We start from the raw sequence: 16,374 nt of genomic DNA, 5'->3' as shown, positions 1-16,374 counted from the left end.
TTCTGCTGGGTTTAGGCTTAGATTGTTCTTTTTCCAATTCCATAAGATGGCTTGTGAGTTTGTGATGCATTCTCTTTCTGTTTTTCAGATGTAGGTATCTGAAGCAATAAATTTTCCTCTCAGATCTGCTTTTGCAGTATCCCACAAGTTTTGGTAGCTCGCGTCTTCATTGTTGTTAGGCTCAAGGAAGTTAATGATTTCCTCTTTTATTTCTTCCTGCACCCAACTGTCATTCAACAGGAGGTTGTTTAATTTCCATGCCTTTGTGTGGGGTTGACCATTTTTTGTTAGAGTTAAGTTCCACCTTAGTGCCTTGTGGTCTGAAAAGATACAAGGTAAAATTTCAGTTCTTTTGAATCTGTTGAGGTTTGTTTTGTGTCCTAGGATATAATCAATTTTGGAGAATGTTTCACAGGGTGATGAGAAGAATGTGTATTTTATCTTTGGGATAGAGTGCTCTATATGCGTCTATCAAGCACAGTTGCTCTAGGGTCTCATTTAAGTCCCTTATATCTTTGTTTAAATTCTGTTTAGAGGATTTGTCCAGCCCTGTAAGAGGAGTGTTAAGTCCTCTGTTATTATGGTGTTATAGGATATCATGTTGCTCAGACTAAGTAAGTTCTGTTTCAAGAATCTGGGAGCACTTAAGTTGGGTGCATAAATACTTAGAATTGAAATGTCTTCTTGTTGTATTTTTCCCTTGACCAATATAAAGTGACGATCTTTATCTTTTGACTTTAGTTGCTTTAAATCCACATGTATCTGAAAATAAGATTGCAACCCATCTTTTCTTCTGAATTCCATTTGCCTAAAAAATTGTTTTCCACCCCTAAACTCAAGAGTTTTAATTTGTCTTTTGAAACTAGGTGTTTCCTACAGACAGCACATGGATGGCTTGTGTTTTTTAATCCAGTCAGCCAATCTATGCCTCTTTAGTGGGGAATTCAAGCCATTAACATTTATTGAGATAATCGATAAGTGGGTCGTGTTCTATTCATCTTATTTTGTGAGAGTCCATTGCTTAGTTTTATCTTTTGCATCATTGTGAAAGTTCTATCCTTTAATTTCTGAGTTCTTACTTTGCTGTTGATCCATTGTGATGGTCAGTGTGTAGAACAGGTTGAAGTATTTCCTATAGAGCTGGTCTTGTGGCAAATTTCCTCAATGTTTGCATATCAGTAAATGATTTGATTTCTCTGCCAATTTTAAAGTTTAACTTAGCAGGATATAGAAGTCTAGGCTGGAAATTGTTTTGTTTAAGTAGATTAAAGGTAGATGCCCATTGCCTGCTTGCTTGGAAAGTTTCATTAGACAAGTCTGCAGTCACCCTGATGGATTTGCCCTGTAGGTCAACAAGTACTTACTCCTGGCAGCTTGAAGAATCTTTTTTTGTCTTGACTTTGGACAGGTTCATCACAAAATGTCTTGGAGAAGCTCTGTTAGAGTTGAGGTAACCTGGGGTCCTATATCCCTTGAAAGGAGTGTGTCAGAATCTTTGGGGTTATTTTGGAAATTTTAATTTATAGTATTTTCTAGTATGGCTTCTGGCTTCCATTCCCCTGGAGCATTCTTCTTCCCCATCTGGGATACTTAGAACTCTTATGTTTGAACGCTTCATAAAGTCCCATACTTCTGTCAGTGAATGTTCTGCTTTCTTTCTCTTCATTTCTGCCTCTTTAACCATCTGAGTTATCTCTAGAGCTTTGTCTCTACCTCTGAGATTCTTTCTTCTGACTGGTCTGATCTGTTGTTGATACTTTCTATTGCATCTTTAAGTTCCCTAATTGACTGCTTCAGTTCCTTCAGCTCTGCTATATCCTTTCTATATTCTTCATATCGTTCATCTCTTATTTGGTTCTGTTTTTGGATTTCCTTTTGGTTACTTTCCACTTCATTAGCAGTTTCCTTCATTGTTTCCATCATCTGTATTCTAAATTCCCTTTCTATCATTTCTAACATTTCTTTATAGGTGGAATCCTCTGCAGTAGCTACCTCACAGTCCCTTGGTGGGGGTTGCTCTGGACTGGTTTTTCATGTTGCCAGGATTTTTCTGATGATTCTTCCTCATGAATGTTTTATTTTACCTGTTTCACTTGCCCTAATTTTTTCACTTCCTCTTGTTCTTTAAGTTACCATGCCTCTGGCCTACAGTTTTGATGAGTCTAGATCTCCACTGCTTTTGTCCTGATGGGGTCCAGAAGTCTCTCACTGACCTGTGTCCCCAAAGCGATGTTTCTGGGCAGGTCCCACTATCCAGAGAGGCCTGGAGACTTCTCTCCCCTGTCTCACCATGCGTAGTTGCAAGGAAGCTGTTACTCGGCCACCATCTTGCTCTTCCCTCTCAAAATACTTTATCTTTCCAATTAATATACAGTATAAGTCACCCCCCTTTTTAATAACTTTTAACACATGTATAAGATCAGTCAGTGTAGCACTACCAAAATCTACCATACAGTTCATTACCCCACCCCCAAAAAACTTTCTCATTTTCTTCCTCATTTCTCCCTTTATAGTCCCACCCTTCCCATCCCCAACCCCCTTGCCCCTGGCGACCTTTGATCCTTTCCTCCTTGCTACAGTAGTGTTTATTTGAGAATGTCATGTGAGTGGAATCCTAGGCTGTTACTGTGTAAGCTGTTGAGATTTATTTCATTCGTCATAATGCTTTTGATACTGATTTATGTTGCTGCATATATTAATAGTTTGTTCCTTTTTATTGCTGAACATTGCTACTTATTGTGTAGGTGTACCACACTGTTATTTGTCCTTTCACACAGTTGTGGACATTTGGGTTGTATATTGTTTGCACATCTTTTTTTTTTTTTTTTGAGACGGAGCCTCAAGCTATCCCCCTGGGTAGAGTGCCGTGGCATTACAGCTCACAGCAACCTCCAACTCCTGGGCTCAAGCGAGTCTCCTGCCTCAGCCTCCCAAGTAGCTGGGACTACAGGCGCCCGCCACAACGCCTGGCCATTTTTTTGGTTGCAGCCATCATTGTTGTTTGACGGGCCTGGGCTGGGGATTTGAACCCGCCACCTTAGGTGTATGTGGCTGGCGCCTTGGGTTGTATATTGTTACCAAGCTTTCATGTAAACGTAAGTTTGTATTTCTATAGGGTAGATACCTAGAAATGGGATTGTTGTGTCAAGTGCTGTGTTCTAACTTTATAAGAAGTACTCAAACTGTTTTCCATACTAGTTGTAGATTTTGCATTTCCACAGAAATGTATGAGAGTTCTGGTTGTGTATCTTCACCAGCATTTGGTGTTAACAGTCTTTTTTTGTTCAGGACATTCTATTAGGTATGTAGTAGTATTTCATGATTTAAATATTCGTTTCCCTAGTTATACTGAGCTGCTTTTTGTGCACTTACTACTGATCTACGTGTATTCTCTTTGGTGAAGAGAGTCTTTTGCTTACTGTTTTCTTACCGTTTGAGTCTTGGGAATACTTTATGTAATCTGGATACGTATACTTTGTTGAATATATGATTTGCTAACATTTTCTTCAGTTTGTAGCTTGTCCTTTCTTTCACCTAACAGAGCAGTGGTCTGTCACAGAGCAAGTGTTTAACTTTGGTAAACACTTACCAATGTTTTTTTAACAGATCACACTTTTGGTGTCATAAACTTGAACTATGTCTTTTCTGTTTTCTCACTCAACACAACAGCAATCAGCACACAGGACTTCTGTGACCAAACGTGGGGGGGCTTTCCCCACTAACAAGGAAGCAGTTAGTTCTGCAACAGAAACCGGCTGGGTGTCTAATTCAGTGCTAACACTATCTACTTGGAGATAGTGTCAGATCCCAGAGGTTAAAGGGCTCAGTCCCTGAGACTTCCCCTCACTCTACTTCAGGCATGTGACAAATGCAGATCTTGGGAATTTCTAAGGTGCCGGCTATAAATCTGGATTCCCACAACTCCCTCCTTGGGTTCTGTTAATTTGTTACAGGAGCTCAGGGAACTCAGGAGAACAACTGTGTTTTTGGTTATTATAAAAGATATTACAAAGTATACAGATAAAGAGATGCACACAGTGGAAGGTAGGGGAAAGAAACTGGAGCTTCCATACCCTTCCTGGGCATGCCACCTTCCAGGTTCCTCCACATGTTTAGCTATACAGAAGCTCTCCAAACATGGTTCTTTTGGGTTTTTATGGAGGCTTTATTACATAGGCATGATTGACTAAGCACTGGCCATGGGTGATCTACTTTATCTTCTACCCCTCTCAAGCTGTCTTAGGAGGTGGGCTGAAAGTTTTAACACTCTAATCCCACCTTATTATTTCTGGTAACCATCCCAGAAGCTCCTTAGAGGCTGCCAGCCTTCCATCAAGTTCAACTCATGAGCATACAACAGAGTTTCTAAGAGTTTAGAGAATTGTGTGCCAGAAAACTTAGGTTGAAGACCAAATATATATTTCACAATATCACAGTGTCTAAGAATGTTTGCCAAACCTTAGATCATGAAGATTTCTTCAGTTTGCTTTTCATCCTTTTTGTTTTTAGTTCTGTGTTTTACATTTAGGGCTATGATCTATTTTGAGTTCATTTTTTATATAAAGTTGAGGTTAAGGTTCATTCTTTTTGCTCATACATATCTAATTGTTTCTGTTATCAGTTGTTGAAAATACGTCCTCTCTCTGGTAATTGCCTTTGCACCTTTGTCAGTGCACGCGCGTGTTTCAGACTCAGGTTCTCAGCTCCTTTCCCACTGTCTCCCTTCTCCAGACCCACAGCCTCGCTGACCGTAATGTTATATAGAAGTGCAGAAATCGGGTAGTGTAAGTCCTCAGCTTTGTTTGTCTTTTTAAAAATCGTTTTGACTGGCTCGGCGCCTATAGCTCAGCCGGCTAAGGTGCCAGCCACGTACACCTAAGGTGGCGGGTTCGAATCCCCAGCCCGGACCCGCCAAACAACAATGACAGCTGCAACCAAAAAATAGCCGGGCGTTGTGGTTGGCGCCTGTGGTCCCAGCTACTTGGGAGGCTGAGGCAGGAGACTCGCTTGAGCCCAGGAGTTGGAGGTTGCTGTGAGCTGTAATGCCACGGCACTCTGCCCAGGGGGACAGCTTGAGGCTCTGTCTCAAAAAAAAAAAAAAAAAAAAAATCGTTTTGACTGTTCTATTTAATAATTGTTTTGCCTTCACTACTTTACAGTTACCAATAAGGATGCAAAATAACATTTTATTAAATATTTCCTCTTCTATTTTGTAATCAGAATCTTTAAATAATACTGTGGAGTATGTGTATGTGTGTGGTTACTTTGGTCATCTAACGAATATTTTGATCTTCCATGGGGTGGGAGGTGGTATTAATCCATGACCAATATTATCTTCTTTCATTACACTCTTCAAACATAGAAAAGTTACACGGAAAACATACCAATTTTAGAATTAGCATCTTGATTTGGTTGGACCTGCACCGAATCTGTAGACTAGTTTGGGGGAAACTGGTAACTTCCAATCCTGAGTCTTCTAATCCATGAATATAGCGTATCTCTCCATTTGTTTAGCTGGACTTTGGTTTCTTTCATCCATGTTTTGTGTAGCATACTAATCCTGCACATGTTTTGTACCTAATTGTAATGCTTATTTTTTAGATTCCTTAGGGTTTCATTATAAACAATTATTTCCAAATAGAAAGTTCTGGTGTTTCCTTTACAGTCCATCTTCCTTTTGTTTCTTGTTGCACTGACTGAAACTTCCAGTATGATGCCCAATAGGAATGGTGGAAGCACGTACTCTTGTTTCTTGTTCCTGATCTTAGGGGGAGGGCATTCAGCCATTCACCATGAAGCTGATGTTAGCTGCATGGTTGGGAGAGGCCTTTTATTAGATTGAGGAGACTCTCTTCTTTGCCTGGCTTGCTGAGAGCTTTTCATGTTGAACATTGTCAGATAATTATTCTGTACCTATTTAGATGATCAGATGTTTTTTTCTTCTTTAGTTGGTGAAAATTGTGAATTGCTGTCATTGATTTTCAAATATTGAAGCAGCCCTGCATTTCTAGGATAAACTCTAGAAATGATCATGATGTACTGTCTTTTCAATTTATGGCTAGACTAAGTTTGCTGATAGTATATAGAGGTTTTTGCATCTACTTTCATGAGAAATTTTGGTCTGGTTTCAGTATAGGATGTAGTAATGCTGTTCTCTTAAAATTAATTGGAAGATGTTCTCTCTGTGTCTATTTTTGGAGTAATTTGTGTATAGTTCGCTGTCAGGGCCCAGGACCGGCCAGGTCTCGGGCCCAGCTTAGGTAGGTTCTGGATGCAGACCACTAAGCTACATTGCTCAGGAACAGTTTCTCGTAGGTGCTTGAGGGCTATCTACTTTAGCTGGAGCGAGAGAGAGAGTATCTTAGAGAGAGTAAAGGTCTTCTTAGAACAGATAGCTCTTAGTCTTTAGCAGAGCTTGGTAATCTTCAGCAGAGACGCCGCGCTGGGGTTCTGCAGGCAGGAGAGGAGACAGAGTCAGAGTAAGTGGATCTGTGATAGAAAGCGCATGCCTCTTGACTGCCTTCTCCAGCCTTAATATAAGGCTGAGCTCGTGCCTCTCAGCACCACAGGTGTAGAGACTGCCTATTCACCAATGCTCTCATCTCGCGAGCTCACGCATGCTTGTTAGAACCAAATCTCTCTCCATGCCCTTTTCACCAAGATGTTCCATTACAGGTATTTCTTATAACTCTCACTCCTCTTAGCCATAGGCTATATGGGCTGCTACATTTCCCCCCTTTTTTATATACAAACAAAATAACTTTTAATGTGGTAAGGGCAGTTCTTCCTGTTATCTAGCCCTTTTCTTTCTAGGCAAAAGATGGTAATTATCAGAGTTCAGAATTCCAGGTATGGGCTTTTTAAGTGAGGAACCCCAATACAGATATAAACTATTAGCCGCTGCTAGAGGAAAATGATTATGATGTTAATTCCCTTAAAGGTCTTTTTAAATGGAGAAAACTGAAATCTTTCCTGATAGAATTTATCATTTCTTTAACTGTAGGAACTTTCCTTTGATATTTACTTAACAGACGAACAAAAAATAACGCTTTCCTTGCAATCTTTGCAAGCAAGGATTTTTCTCTCGCTATTCCAAAGGTTTTGCTACTCGAGGTACTGAAATCCACCCTTCACAGATCACAAAAGACTGTTACTCGTGGATTAATGGTTCCACACTTGGCAGTTCCTCTTGTGGAACTGTTACTCATGGTCCAAAAAGTACCACTCTTCACAATTCTTTGATAGCAGAGTTTTTCCTGCTTTCAAGCTGCTTTTCCAGTGAAATTTTTGCTATTCCAGACTTTTTTTCAAATGGAGTTCCCTAGCACAGAGGTGGTTTAACTTGTACTCTTCCCTCCCTTTGTTCTCACCTCTCATAATCTTCCAAAGGCTTCACTTGCTTCCGAGTGACACTTCCCCTTTGGGCGGTGTCCAGTCTCCTTAGCTGGACCCGGTTGTAGTGCACAGATGAGAGACACTGATGAGAGGTTGGTTACCCCTTCACCACACAGGATAACCTAATATTCCACAAACATATTTAATCTAATTATTCTCCATTGTCATCCATTGGTCTGGTTTAATTTCCCGTTTTACGCTAAGGCACCACAGGTCTAACCAAGCTGGCAGAGTGCTCCCATGGCATAGAATTGAATTATACTGTTTTTTCTGAGATTGGTTTGAAATGAAAATATTAAACTGTTTTTTCTTTCATTTACCAGTGGGTCCTGATTCTGGCCCAACTGATAATGCCCCTACAATAAAGGTGTTCCATCTTCTATCAAGTTGATAATGGCATTTGTTTGGCCCAATGAAAGCTTTTTTTTATACTTGGGGCATATACCTGGAGGTTTACATGCTCTTTGTTCCTTCTTTTAGCATTCAACGTTCTTTTCCCTTTTAAACAATTTTCTCTTACGGCCTAGATTCCCACATTTATGGCATTTGATGTTAACTGGGGGATTTACCCTCTGATCTTCCAGCTGCCTAATTTGAGATGTCAATATAGCATTTACCTGCTTCTACTATAAGATTCATCTGATCTCTCAACTGTATTTTAACTGCTGTATCTCATTTGCCATGATTTTTCTCTACTGGTTTTTTCCTTTTGGCCTTTTACTTTTTACAATCTTTCCCTTTCAGTTCTTAGAACCTTTGGCTGCTTTAAAGAGACAGGAGCTCTTTAGCTGTTTCTTTTTATTCTGGAGTCTTGTTTTACAAAACTTTACTTCCACTATTTCTTCACCAGCCTCAATCTACCTCAATTCTTTTTTTAAACAGAACTCTTAACTGCCAAAAAGGGAATCGGGGCGTTGATCTCTCAAAAGCTACTTCCTGCTGGCACTGGGCGAAGGTATTAGGGGAAGGCAGTTAGAAGTTCTCTTCCCTAACTTAATAAACTCTTGCAACCTATTCCCAAATTTTTCTCTTTGCTGTTTTACCGAAGGCTTTTCTCACCTCTGAGGCTAAAGGCTTGTTTAGTAAAGATTCTTATCTCCTAGGTCCAGCCTTTCTCTTTCCCTCTCATTTAGGGGCTTTTTTCTGTTTTTCTTCAGAAAACAGCCACTTCACAGAAGAGGCTAAAGGATTTTACCAGCTTTTTTCCCACAGAAGTAGTAGTTAGAATTTGGAAAGAGAAAACACAGGAAAGAAGAGGAAAAAACTGAATGAGAAAGGCCTGCTGTTGCTGTCTTTCTTAGATATTTCTTTTCCCTCTAAGCATTTCTATTTCTCTTTTTTTCTTATTTGCTAAAGCTTATTTCCCTCTCGGTCCACATTCACTGAATCCTGCTCAAAGCACCATTTGTCAGTGGCGTTCACTATCCCGCTTCTGACACCACTTGTCAGGGCCTGGGACTGACCAGGTCTCGGGCCCAGCTTAGGTAGGTTCTGGATGTGGACCACTAAGCTACCTTGCTCAGGAACAGTTTCTCATAGGTGCTTGAGGACTATCTACTTTAGCTGGAGAGGGAGAGACAGAGTATCTTAGAGAGAGTAAAGGTCTTCTTAGAACAGATAGCTCTTAGTCTTTAGCAGAGCTTGGTAATCTTCAGCAGAGACTCCGAGCTGGCGTTCTGCAGGCAGGAGAGGAGACAGAGTCAGAGTAAGTGGATCCGTGATAGAAAGCGCATGCCTCCGACTGCCTTCTCCTCCAGCCTAATATAAGGCTGAGCTCGTGCTTCTCACCACCACAGGTGTAGGGACTGCCGATTCACCAATGCTCTCATCTTGCGAGCTCACTCATGCTTGTTAGAACCAAATCTCTCTCCATGCCCTTTTCACCAAGGAGTTCCATTACAGGTATTTCTTATAACTCTCACTCCTCCTGCCATAGGCTATACAGGCTGCTACAGTTGGTATTATTTCTTCCTGAAACATTTGGTATGGTTTCTGACTACAAATTCAATTTCTTAGTAGGTAGAAAACTATGCAGGTTACCTATTTCTTCCTCAGTGAACTTTGTTTTTTGTGTCTTTCAAGGAATTTGTTCTTTCCATTTATAAGTTATTGCCCTTGGCATGTTATATGTCAAAAGAGGTTAGTATTAGCGATTGTTTAATGTTACACTATTGCATTCTGCCATGTTCATCTTTTGGTGGGAGGATTTTACACATTCTTCCAAACTATTTTGAACTTGAGAAGCAGCAGAATGGGATGAAAACTTTAGGTGCCCAAAGTAGACACTTACTTAAACTCCTGTGCTTCATTACCTCATCTAAAAGACTGTGTGCATAGGGAGGGTTGTTTTGAAGAGTAAATGACAAAGTACTTGGTGAGCACTAATTTAAGTAACATTGTGTGTTGTCATCTCTGTTATCTTTCAGTGGTGTCTAACAACAGTCATGGATTTTGCTTCACACTTCTTAGTGATCCCAGACTACAAAAGTTCATTTTGTTTTAAATAGATACTTTCTAAACTTTTGAAGGCCTCGTCATACCCGTTACCTGTAATGAGGAGCAAAACTGTTCCCTGTCCCGTGCACACATGCACGTAACATACATACGAACATACATAACCATTTTCTTCTTTACCCATTATTTTAGTTTCTACATCAAAGTGATACTAGTTCTATGAAAGTGAGGAATATAAATCAAGGCGTTTGTTTTTGCCAAGGATGATCTCTTAATTGAAGTGAATAATTGAATGGGCACGAAAATCACCTGGAAAGCCTGTTTTAAATAGTTTTTCCCAGTCCCATTGCCAGAGATTCTGATTCGGTTAGTTGAGACGAGGCCCAGGAATTTGCATTTTTTACTGGGCTAGGGGTGCTAAGCCTGCTTGTTTGAAGACTACACTTTCAGGAACACAACGTCAACATATTCAAAGGTCACCACACAGTGTGGTTGGAAAATGATTATTAATAGAAATACTTAAGGCTCCTCCACTAAACTGTAATGTTGGATATGTCATTTAACCTTTCAGATACTTTTTCATTAGTGATTAATCTCTTTTTCAAAATATCCTATATATTCTTAAAATAGGTCTGTCAGTACACCTGCTGATATTTTATCTGTTGCTTATCTCTGAATTAAAGTTTCCTGAGATCTAGTCATGTCTTATGTTAAAACCCTTTGAATTTAGTCCTTTCTTCTCTTTCTTTCTGTATTTTCCACTAATATGTGACTGTATAGACACATAAATACATCATTTTTCTTCATTGTATCTAAACACATCTTATTTCTTTATCCATGAAAATTTTCATGATTGACTTTTTTACTTTAGTTTAAAAGAAGTAAAATTAAGAAAATGTTTATCTGTGTGCAGCTTTGAGTCCTTAACTGCATTTAATTATGTATTTTATCTACATTCAGTCTGTATGTTGTATGTTCAATGATTGAAACAGTATTAAACGTGAGGTGTTTGAGTGAAGGAAGTAGTGTCCTGTCTATAAAATCCTGAACTGTTTCCAATAGAACTTGAAATAGTATCATTTTAAAAATTATTTTGCAGAGGCCTATGTTATATCTTCATTTCTATTTTAGGTACGTATAGCAGCAAAATTCATCATTCATGCCCCTCCTGGAGAATTTAATGAGGTGTTTAATGGTGAGTGTTTCATTTATACTAAGCTTGGTATATAAAGCATTCTTTTTTTTAAGCACTCCCCCTCAATTTTTAAAGAAAATCATAATAACCAAAATAACTAAGCTAAGGATAATATGTAGAAAAATCTTATTTTCTGAATTACAATGAAAATTTTTTCCAAACTGGATGTTGTAAATGACTAGAATATAATGTGTTTTTTACATAGTATAATTCTATTAGAGCAAATTTACCTTTAAAATAATAAAATAAATTCTGTGTCATTAACAAAAACATATCCTCATTTGGAGAAGTAGTATCTTTTTGGTTTTATAGAAAGACTATAAGCACAGATAGTAGATATTTCTTTAATAAAACACTTAAGTAGTTTTAAAAGACAACTGATTTTTCATATAAACTATATCTTGAATTATGAAATGCATTTTTAATTTCTTTTAAAGAAAAACTTAGTAGATCAAAATGAACAGACAACAGAAGGGAAAAACCATTTTTTTTAATTCATAGAAGATGACAACAAATGTAAAAATAATTTGTTATTTAAATTACATGTTTTCAGACATTTCACAGTATGCTTTTCTTTAAACCTAATTGGCAAATATTTTTATGATTGTTTACTCACAGCTCAGAAATTTAAAGTGCTATAAAATTTCTGGTTACTATAAAGACTGTAACAATAGCTGCTCTTCATCAGAAAAAATGACATGGTTGATAGAATCACTGAGAAAATGGCCTGTAGGTTTTCTTTACAAAACGTAAGCAGTTAGAAAAGTAAGTTACTGTAAGTATATAAATGTATTATTATTCCTACTTACATAATTGGCCTTCATCATGTCTTCAGTTAAAAGTTAATTCAGACAAAGCTCTTTAATTTCACTTTTTAAGCATTCTGTTCTACAGTAAACTATTTATCTATTTTTAAATTTAATCTCATTTTTATTCTTAGATACGATATAATACAATCTTAACTGAGAAAAGATTAGGCTTGAAAGTAAATATGAGGCAGAAATTATCCATAAACTATAATAATTTAAGATTTAGTGTATATAATTACATATGGTAATTCTTGTACATTTTTAAATGTAACCACAGTTCTACACTTAGAGGAAGAATAGAAAATCTACATTGTAAAAAAATCTAGACAAAATTCTACTGTTTAAGATAACTGTAAAATCTCAAGTAGTAAACTAGGGAGCAGTAGAAAATTCAAAAGTATTTCTGCTTCCTGTGAAGTTTACTTCTCTTTTTTAATATTTTGCTTCTGTAGTCTACATTAATATGTTTGATAGGGGATCGGAGAAGATAGTGTCCCTTCCTTAGGGTCAGAAGTTGGCAAGTATATTATAAATTGGTAATGGTGAAACTACACTAAAGTTATTAGTCCCCAAACTCCTGTATAATTCATAGAGCCAAGAAAAACATTTCATTCTAAAGTTTTCTATTTATTGTTCTTACTCTGATTGAAATACCCTGCATATTTTTACTCAAGAAAGTTCCAAAATAATGTATGGGTCTTGGAAATTAATTTCCTAAGTCTCATTTGAATTGGCGTGTTCCGTGTTGAGTTATAGTAAATTTGGGCATTAGGAGTGAACCATTAAGTAGTCCTGGGGCAGGGGATGAGTTTTGGAATAGAAGTGGGATATAAGATTTATTTAATAAAATTTAACTGAAAGTATATTTTAGAATTAATTAAAATTTAAAATATTGCACATGATTATTTTCTATTTTAGTTGAAAATCTTAGTGTCAGAATGATTCTAAGAGAAGCCATAAAATTTTAGAATTACAAAGTCATAAAATCTTATCATTTCAGTGGTTTGAAATGCCATTTCTCCTAGCCTGGCTATTTTAAAAAATATTGAAACATAGATTTTTGATCTTCATTCTCAAATAGTGGAACTTCTAGACTGGGTTCCGAAAACTAGATATATATACATACATATAATTATTATTATTTTTTTAACCTTCTACCTATCATCCTATGGTTCTGATGTATAGCCTTTAAGTCACAGGGGTCCTCAAACTTTTTAAACAGGGGGCCAATTCACTGTCCCTCGGATCGTTGGAGGGCTGAACTGCGGGCCTCGGGACAAGTAGGCTGCTAAGCAGGACAGGCAGCAGTGGCAAAAACACCCCAGGGGCCAGATAAATGTCCTAGGTGGGCCGCATGTGGCCTGTGGTCCATTTGAGGACGTTTGCTAAGAGGAGAGCTAACTGATCAAATCCTGCTTTTTAATTATTTTCCTGTTTGGAACTGGAGAAGATATACTGTGATAACTCTGTTACTTACTATATTTAAAATATTGAGAGTAAAGAAACATTTATCAAGGGGTGGCGCCTGTGGCTCAAAGGAGTAGGGCGCCAGCCCCATATGTCGGGAGTGGGGGGTTCAAACCCAGCCCCAGCCAAAAACTGCAAAAAGAGAAAAAAAACATTTATCAAGTACTAGAACTTCTCATCTTGCTTTGTAGGATGAGAATAATTATAATTGTAAATTTCAGTATTTTCAAAAACAATATTTTAAGCAGAAGCATCCATTGTTTAAAATCAGATAATTTAGAAATTAAATCAGCATTATTTTAGGGTTTAGCAAGAGAGATTATTTCTTATAATTAGGGCATATTGCTGAAAAGAAATGAGATGTGTGAATAGGCAATTTTTTTCTTTTGAAATCACTTTATTATTTTTATAGAAATGATTCACAGTCAATTCTAAACTTTCCAAAGTGCAAAAAAGAACCTAATAAGCAAACAATTCTACCTTCTAGTTTCCCATTATCCAAATGGACATCCAAATCTCTCCACAGACAGATACTTAAAATACCTAAATATAATACCATATGTACTGGATTTCCTATGAATGTATTTCTATGTTAACAAATATATATACACACCTTATTTATAAAAGCTGCCCAGTTTCACAATGTAAATAAGAACTATCGTATATTTAAGCAGTTTCTTAATAGAAAATATTTAGGTTGGTTATTTTCATCTAATAAAAAAATTACGATACATTTTTTATGTACTTTATAATAGCAACTACATAAATGAAAGAAAATACATGAAGCCTAGAGTAGAATTTTGTTTTTTGGTGAAATTGTGTGTGTTTGTTTCTTCTATATTTTATGAAGTGCTTGGATTTTCAAATAAAAATTAACTATTTTTGAAGTCATGTTATGATGATTAATAGGCATAAAAATTAAGTCTGAAATTAGGATGGAGGTAAGAATCAGCCAAAGTGAGATCACTGACTAAGAGCAGAGTTATTCATCTGTGGCTTGCAGGTGAGCTGAGGACAGAAATGCCTACATCCAGACTCTGGTCACAAACTGTTACTTAAATTGCTTTTTCTGTAGAGCAAATTCCTTTGAACTGATGATTGTATTATCAAACTGAGAGGCATAATCCTGAGTCTTCTCTGCAGATCTTATCACCCTGTCTTTCTGGTAGAGCTTGTCTCTACTCTAATTCTTTGGGCATGGCATACATTACAGTCTGCCTGCACTGACCATTCAGGATAGGAAGTGGTGTGTTCACTCCTGCTATTTCCTAAGCAAAATCTTTCTTCTTCCTTTTTTTTTAAATACCATCTTGTGTGTTTGGGGTTATTTTGGTTATGAGAAGGATATTTTGATTTTGCTTGCATTTGTAGTGGGGATTGTTAATACATGACCAAAACAATCTGTGTTAATCACTTTCTTCAAACACAGAAACTAGTGATAAAATAATATTTGTTTTGCAGATGTTCGGTTACTGCTTAATAATGACAATCTTCTCAGGGAAGGAGCAGCCCAGTAAGTATTATTTATTATACTAACACAGCTAAAAGGGCACAAGAAAAGATGTCTTAAAATGGTTTTTAAGCACTAATCTGTCACATAGATATTTTGTGCATCATGTTTAAAAATATAACTATATATGCTCTAGGCTAGATGACAGAGGAGCTTAGAGAGCTTCTCTATTCATTGTATGCTTAGCAGTGGCTTATAGTGTATGTTAATAATGCATTTTGACATTTACAAAACTGGATAAGATTATTTTTGAAATTATGATTGCTTTAATTTTTATGTAGATTTGGTTTTATTATATTTTTGACCCTGAGAGTTTGAGCTCTTTTCGGGTTGGGAGTTTATTTTATTCACCCATAAATAATTCATGTTGTACCTGACACATAAATGTTTACTGAATTTTTGAGTGATTCAAAGAACTAGGCAATTACAAATCCTAATACATTGTTTTTGGACCACTGACTCCAGCCATGACTTCCCACAACTATCCTAGGATTTCAGAGAAAAATTAACTTTTTCTCTACTCCTATCACCCAAAATACGCTCTGGAGACCCATATTTTAGGCTGGAACCATCTCCATAATCATTTGAAAATGATGGAATTATACAAACTAACAAAGGATGTTTACTATGCATGTAATCAGCTGCTTTTCATCCTCCTATATTACCCAAAATGTGAAATCTTGACTGACAGGGGAAATTTTTTGTAATTCTACTTCTGTAACCTAGACAGCTTTATAAAATAAATCTGGCCTTTATGATTAATGCTAATGAAGGTAGTGGTTCAGTAGACTTTTAGGTATATCTTATTTTGCTAGTAATTGAAATTTTTGTTATTTTATAATAGAAATTTGTCTTATTTGGAAAAATACATATAAAATTTACCATTTTAACCATTAAGTGTATAGTTCAGTGGTTTTAAGTTCATTCACATTGTTGTGTTAGCTATTGCCACCATCCATTTCCTGAATGTTTTCATCTTCTCAAACTGATACTTGAGCAAGAACTCTCCCTTCTATCTGTCTGCTGTGTGTTTACTCTAGATACTTCATGTAATATTTGTCCTTTTATTTTACTTTATTTACTATGGTTTATTTTACTTTACATAATGTCTTAAAGGTTATTATGCAGCATTTATCAGAATTGCCATCCTTTTTAAGGCTGAATAATATTCTGTTGTGTGTGTGGATACTACAGTTTGTTTATGCATTTATCTGTCAATGGACACTTCAGTTGTTCAAGCTGTCACCCTGGGTAGAGTGCCTTGGTGTCACAGCTCACAGAAACCTCAAACTCGTGGGCTTAAGCAATTCTGCCACAGCCTCTCCAGCGCTGGGACTATAGACACCCACCACAACACCTGACTATTTTTTGTTACAGTTGCCATTGTTTAGCTGGCCTAGCAGGTTTGAACCCACCAGCCTCCATATATGTGCTGGTGCCATAACCACTGTGCTATGGGTACTGAGCCTGGATTCTTTTTAAGTTAAAAGAGAATGAGAAACTTGATTGTTAAAAGATAAAGGTTTTCAGAGAAGTATTTGTAA

At 37.0% G+C, this 16,374-nt stretch overlaps 1 protein-coding gene across 1 annotated transcript in view; it reads left to right on the top strand.

The window, feature by feature from the left end:
* Positions 1 to 16,374, top strand: part of CAPZA2 (capping actin protein of muscle Z-line alpha subunit 2) — a 57,334-nt gene that overhangs the window by 16,989 nt on the left and 23,971 nt on the right. Inside the window, exons 2-3 of the mRNA XM_003789798.3 lie at positions 10,981 to 11,044; positions 14,782 to 14,833. Of these exons, the coding sequence (XP_003789846.1) occupies positions 10,981 to 11,044; positions 14,782 to 14,833 (116 nt within the window). The remainder of the gene's footprint in view (positions 1 to 10,980; positions 11,045 to 14,781; positions 14,834 to 16,374) is intronic.

This window comes from Otolemur garnettii, unplaced genomic scaffold (genome assembly GCF_000181295.1).
Source record: "Otolemur garnettii isolate 467f Iridium unplaced genomic scaffold, OtoGar3 scaffold00037, whole genome shotgun sequence".
In the NCBI taxonomy this organism is placed as follows: domain Eukaryota; kingdom Metazoa; phylum Chordata; class Mammalia; order Primates; family Galagidae; genus Otolemur; species Otolemur garnettii.
This window is presented reverse-complemented; position numbering and strand designations above follow the sequence as displayed.